A 6,732-nucleotide genomic window follows, 5' to 3' on the forward strand; every position below is an offset into this window, starting at 1 on the left:
GGGTTGGGCACAGAGCCTGTGCTCAGCTGCTGCTCATGGGCAGGTGCTCCAGGGACTCTGTTTCTCTGTTTCCACTTACCATTGTTGTGACTTACAAGGGAAAACCTCTGGCTTTAAATACACATTTTTGATAAGGAAGTTACCAGCTCCCACCCTGCCTTTGGCTAAGTCAAAGCACACTTAATCATTGAAATCACCCAGAGGAACACATCTATCTGGTCCCCTCCATGTGAGACAATGCTACAGAAAGCACTAGAACATCAAACCAACTGTTTTATAATCTCTGCCAAAAGCCACACAACTCCTATCAGGCCCATGCAGAGAACCCAGACACTAACTGACACGTGTTCTTAAATAAAACAGGGCACTTTTAGGGCAGGAACAGGAAAAGGAGAGATGAGGTGAGCTCTGAGCTTCACACAGTGGTGCTGGTGGGTGTCTCCAGCGATACATCCATGCAAATTCTCTGGAAAAAGAAATAGCAGGCTTTTGCTTCACCAACAAAAGAAGCTGTTGAAATAGAGGGGTTTTTTTTCAGACACAGCTGATAAGGATAATTACGTGGTGGAGAGCTTAGTCATCCATCTCACAAGCGACAGAAGAGCAGATTCTCTTAAAAATAACGCCAGCAGTGCTCAGCAGTGTGCGGGTGCCGGCAGGAGCATCCCGGGCCGGGAATGCCGCTAGAGGGCAGCGCTCCGTGCGGGGATCCCGATGTGCGGAGCAGGGATCCCAATGCACAGCAATCCCAATGCGCAGCGATCCCAATGCGCAGCGATCCCAATGTGCAGGCTTTGTGCAGGGAGCCCAGTGTACAGCACAGCGATCCCAATGAACAGCACTGCGATCCCAATGAACAGCGATCCCAATGTGCAGGCTCTGTGCAGGGAGCCCAGTGTACAGCACAGCGATCCCAATGAACAGCACTGCGATCCCAATGCACTGCGATCCCAATGTGCAGGCTCTGTGCAGAGAGCCCAGTGTACAGCACAGCGATCCCAATGCGCAGCACAGGGATCCCAATGTATGGCGATCCCAATGTACAGCGATCCCAGTGCACAGGCTCTGTGCAGGGATCCCAGCGTACAGCAATCCCAATGTACAGCACTCTGTGCGGGGATCTCAATGTTCAGCAATCCCAATGCATAGGCTGTGTACAGGGATCACAATGTACAGTGATCCTAATGTACAGCATGGGGATCCCAATGTACAGGCTCTGTGCAGGGATCCCAATATCCCAGTGTACAGGCTCTGTGCAGGGATGGATGCCAATGTACAGCACAGGGATCCCAATGTACAGACTCTGTGCAGGGATGGATCCCACTGTACAGCAATTCCAATGTACAGACTCTGTGCAGGGATCCCAATATCCCAATGTACAGGCTCTGTGCAGGGATCCCACTGTACAACAATCCCAATGTACAGGCTCTGTGCAGGGATGGATCCCACTGTACAGCAATCCCAATGTACAGGCTCTGTGCAGGGATCCCAATATCCCAGTGTACAGGCTCTGTGCAGGGATCCCAATGCACGGATCCCCTGCCCAAGCAGCACCAGTACAGGGCGCACACATCGCCCGGCTCGCTCTGGGCACTGCTCACTGCCTCCCCTGACAGTCCCACCAAAACACCTCCCACATGGAGGAGAAGGCACAATTCCCTGTCTTTTGCCTCATCAGAAATAGCACTCTAAAGCCAGCAGGCTACAAAGGCCGTTCTGATCTGACCCGAAGGAATTCAGCTCATTCACAGGATGCTGTTGTATCTGGGAGCCCTCTGTGGAGCTGATCCTGAGAAATCCCTCTGCCTGAGGAAATACAACCCAAATGGAATGACCACCTCAAAAAACACTAGAGTGCCCCTTTTAGTCATGGGTACAGCTCTTTCCTTGGGAAAGGAGAAGCCCCAGATTTTATGTTCCAAACCATAGATGTAGGCTTGTCCCCTATTGGAAGAGCCAGCAGCTGAAATATCCTCCAAGAGATGAGGTTCCATTACCCCCTTCCAAGAGCCTGATCAAGTCCCAGCTGATTGCCAGACCTGTTCTCTACTTAGATAACACTTCTCTAAAGGGCTCAAACACATACACTTGACAATATTTTCATCAGAAAACCTAATTACACAGCCTAAAAGGACTAAAAGGTTAAAACAATTGTTCTGATGCCTTTCAGCTGGGGAGCCAGGGAAGGATCTGCGTGGGATGTGTGACTGGATGGACAGCCTGGCAAAGTCCAGCTGGATTTTTCTGTACCCTCCTCTTCTTTGGCTGCCCTGCACCCAGTGCCCATGTCAACAAGATCAACCTAACAGCAAGCCAGGTCTAGTGGCTAGACAATTAGTCTGAGGAATAAACAAACCAAAGCAGAAGTCCAAACCAAACAGAGAACAAGGGCCAAGCACATTCACATTAAATCAGAACCCTCAGCTCTTCTCAAGTTCATGAGGGAACTACCTCTGCTCCAGACACTGGGGAGCAGTCACCCATCCAACATCAGTAACCCCGACACACTCCCATCAGTCAGAGAAAGCTGGATATCCCTCCACAAGGCAATATTTTGTGGTGGTGTAGGCTCACTCTCTTCCATCAGAAGGCACACTGTGAGCCTGAGGTAACCAGCCCCTAACACAGGCACTGAGAAGCACCCCTGGAGCAGGGACCCACAGTGGGGTGATGGTGGAACATGAGACAGTTCAGCAGAAACACAGAGACAGCAGGAACAGCTGCTGCCTCCAGAAAAGTGAAGAGGAAACAGAAAAACTGGAAGTTCTCAAACTGGTTTCCCTTATTTTGCAGCAATCAGAGAAAGGGTGTGTGGGTCATCAAAAAGGAGAGTGGGAACACTCCCCAGCACGCAGGAAAGCTGTGACTGACTTAGTAGTACATCTCATGGGAGCAAGTGGTGTAACTTTCCCAAACTCAAGTTTGGGGGCTTTTCCCCCAGCATTAGAAACTTTCTGGTAGGCAGATCTTTACCCAAGACTCTGGGTGCATGCTGTCTGTCAGGACTGCTAACACGAGCAGACACTGCTTTCATGTTTGGGAATTTTGCCATTGACTTCAAAGTACTGAGATATAACACCTTGTGTATTCCCTAAACACACTTAATAACAGCACCTGACACATTTAAAGTGCTTAGACATGTTAAAGGCATTGTACAACATTAGCAAAAAACCAGGAAACCCTGTCTAGGTGGTTCATGAGAAGTCTGGTAAGCCAAGAGTCTATCCCTGCATCAGATGCTTATCTATTAGCCAGCTAATAACTGTGTGACTCTTCTGATCCGTGCAGCCACAAGCAGGGACTACCTTCTGGTGAGCTGTGCCGACACTAGGTTATTCATAATCCCCTTAAATCATAACTAAGAATACAGATTAGAAGGTGTAAAGCGTGCAGTAAGTGTTCTAAACCCAACACAAACACAGCCAATGTCAGTGTGAGTCAGAGCCTGCCTGTGGGAGCTCGCTGAACTCCTTCTGCAGGGCAGCTCTGGGTGCACTGTGGGCTTTGGCTCCTGGGCTGGCCTGCTGTGACACCAACACACACCAAGCAGTGCCTGGAGCCAGGGACAGGCAGACAGGAGCAGGGTCAGCACTGCTTTGGGGACAAGGACACAGGGCTAAAAAATTTATGTTCCCCTTTGCCTCAGGGCAAGCAATGGAGGGAAGGAACAGCGAGGAGAGGGACAAAGGAGAGGGCTTTTGTCTCCAGACAGCTCAGAAATAAAATAAAAACATGGTTCATGGGGAAGCTCTTAAAACATGGAGAAGGCCACTATCAGGAAAGTTCAGCACAGGTCCAACTGGAGACAACACTAAACTCTCTTCATCAACATCTCTTCACTTTGCCAAAAGTTCCCCAATCACAGAATCACCAAAGTTGGAAGAACCTTTCAATATAATTTCATCCAGTCACTACCAAAATAACCCCTTATCCACAGCTCTGAGTGACTCCACCAGCTCATCCTAATGCATGGCTACTCTTTCTGTGAACACTTCATTTCAATATCTGATCTGAACATGCCCTGGCACAACCTAAGACCCTTCCCTCTCCTTTCACTTGAGACATGGCACAAGACCCCTACCCCTCCTCAGGTGTGTGCCCAGGGATGCATTCACAGGTGTCAGTGGTGTCACCTGGCAAGGCTCCATGCAGGTGACAACCCCCACGGTCAGCAAGCTGAACTGCTGCCACTGAAACCAGCCTGAAGCAACGAGCACACGTGGAATTATCAACTGCATGATCCTGTACTTGGTACATGTGGGGATACTGCAAGGGGGCTCTTGAGACTCCTCTTCTTGCAGACAGCAAAACTGGCACCAGCCTTTGCACTAACCTGCACAGCTGCTAAGAAGCACAGAGGATACACAACACTGTGCTTTGTCAGGGGTTTCTAAGGTTGTATCCACACTCACTGATGCTTTAACTGCACTGGGCAAGTAATACAGCAACACAGAAGTGCGTTCCTGAGCGTGCATGGGTCAGGAGGTAATTACCAATGAAAATCATCAAGTCTGGCAGCTGTTTTATACACCAGGCTAATGGCAGCAGCAGCAGGTTTACGTGTGGGACCGTCTTCGAATTACTTTCCATGCAGTACTCCTCAAGTTTTCACGGCATTTATCCACAGAGTTTCCCTGTCTACAGAAACAGCCAGAGGCGCCCGGTTTGACAGAAGTTAAAACCACTGTGCCTTGAGACCACCAGTGTGCATGCTTGTACCAACACACAGCAGGAACCAGAGCTCCTGGATCCTGGAAATCCGTGTCCTGACACTCCTGGCACTCAGCAATTCGCAGGTACAAGGTGTTTAGCTGGCTGCTGACCTGCGACCGCGCTCCTGGTAGCGCAGCTGCTGCCGTGAGCTCGCTGCCTGCCCGTAGTACTATCCCGTGTGCAGGCTGCAGCCACCTCCAGCACTGTTTGTAAACACTCAGCCTTCCAAGAACTTCCCACTTGAAACACCACAGCTAATGTATTCACATCTGCAATAATTAGATGCAAACTCATAAAAAGCCGCTTTCTTGCTCAGCTCAAGTGCTATTCCATTAATAGTGATGTTCAAACGATTCTGAAACTCCCCACTGTTTAACTTTGAGGGCTGCTCGTTTTACTTTGGAAATTTACTCTCAGTTGTAAGCTGACAATGAAGGTATTAATTTATTCACATTTATGAGGCGTATATATAGTTCAGCCTTCTCCATTCATTGGTCAGACAACAAATTGGTTTCTCTGAAAAATTACCTGATGAAATATTCAACATAAGGCATTGTGTAGCTTAGATGTGCAGTACAAACTGCAGTTTTACTGGGGTGTCCCTGTGGGTTGGCTCTGGCACGTACGCCTGCATGTTTTATGCTTTGTCTGAAGGAGGAAGCTCCCCACAAGTGAGGAGAAGGCTCTTGGATATGGGTCACAAGTTGGTGTATCAAAACTTTGATGAGAATTTAAAAAAACTCTGCAATGCATCAGCATATTTTCCCCAAGCCTTCAGAGAAAAAAAAAAAACATAAAATCCAAACCCAACACAAACCAGACCTTGAATATTCTTTGCTATTTCAGTTGTTTCTACAAAGAGGAGGAAATCAACCAAGATTCATCCAAAGCCGGAATGAATGCAAGAGGACACGCTCTAATGTAGGTTGCACGGGTTTCCTCTGCACTCCACGTTTGACACAGTCATTTTACTCCTGCTTCATTTTTAGTAAGTGGCAAATACCATTTACGCGTTTGCTTCCCACCCAGAAGAAGATTTAAATAAATCAATTCCTCTCTCACAACCTCGTGGCGTTTTCCAGCTCAGACACCAAAACCCATTACACTCCGATTATCCTGATTTCCCAATCAAAACCCTGAAACCCGCGTCACTTGTACTCAGAACAGAAGCAACGAGACAATGAGAAAAAAGAAAGAGCCACCGCCGAACACTTGGTGCGACCACCCCCCGCTCTTCTCACAGTTCCGTCCGCATCCCCACCGCCGGCAGAGACCCTCCGAGCGCGGGCAGGCTCCCAGCGGTGCCGAGAGGGGCCAGGGGAGCCCGCCCGCCTCTGGGGAACCCTCTCCGCTTCGCTCCGAGTTCTGCCGCCCACGGCCCGAGCCAAACTCCAGCGTGGGGCGGCGAGCGGAGCGCTCCCGCCCGCGGCTCCCGAGCCGTGCCCGGCATCCCCCGGCTGGCAGCGGCGCCGCGGCACTCACCGGAGATCTCGGCCTGGGGCACGCCGCTGAGGCTGAAGCCCTTGGCTCCATACAGCTGCCGGACCTCGGCGCAGCTCCTCGCCTTGCTGCCGCTGTCACCGCGAGCCGGGGCGGAGGCGACACACAGCAGCCAAAATCCCCACGGGAAGACACGCATCCTTCTCCGCTGGCCCCGCCACCTGCCGAGCGAAGGGCAAAGCCAAGGTCCCGCGGCGCGGGGTGCGGTCCCTCCGCGGGCAGCCCCGGCGGGACGGGCGGGCGAGGGCGGCGGGCGGGCGAGCCCCGGCTGCCCGCGGCGTGAGGGGAGAAGGCGCCGCCGAGTTCAGCCCCGGACGCCGCCGCGGCTGGGCCGAGGGGGGAGCAGAGATCCAAGTTCGGCCGCGCCGCTTCAAAGCCCCGGAGCGAGAGCGCGCTGAGGGCTTTTGTTCTTAGCGCGGCTGCATCCCCGGGCAGTCCCGCCGCGATGCTGCCGGCTGCGGCGCCGCCGGGCCGGGCGGAGCGCGGCGGGGCGGGGCGCGGGGCGGGCTGCGGGGCTGC

The 6,732-nt window shown here is 51.9% G+C and overlaps 1 protein-coding gene across 1 annotated transcript in view; it reads right to left on the reverse strand.

Moving 5' to 3' along the window:
- The window catches only part of GPC1 (glypican 1), a 212,826-nt gene extending 206,399 nt beyond the window's left edge, over positions 1–6,427 (reverse strand). The window contains exon 1 of the mRNA XM_063166492.1: positions 6,196–6,427. Within this exon, the coding sequence (XP_063022562.1) occupies positions 6,196–6,352 (157 nt within the window). The 5' untranslated portion in view covers positions 6,353–6,427. The remainder of the gene's footprint in view (positions 1–6,195) is intronic.
- Positions 6,428–6,732: the final 305 nt, after the last annotated feature.

Source organism: Melospiza melodia, chromosome 12 (genome assembly GCF_035770615.1).
Source record: "Melospiza melodia melodia isolate bMelMel2 chromosome 12, bMelMel2.pri, whole genome shotgun sequence".
Classification (NCBI taxonomy): Eukaryota; Metazoa; Chordata; class Aves; order Passeriformes; family Passerellidae; genus Melospiza; species Melospiza melodia.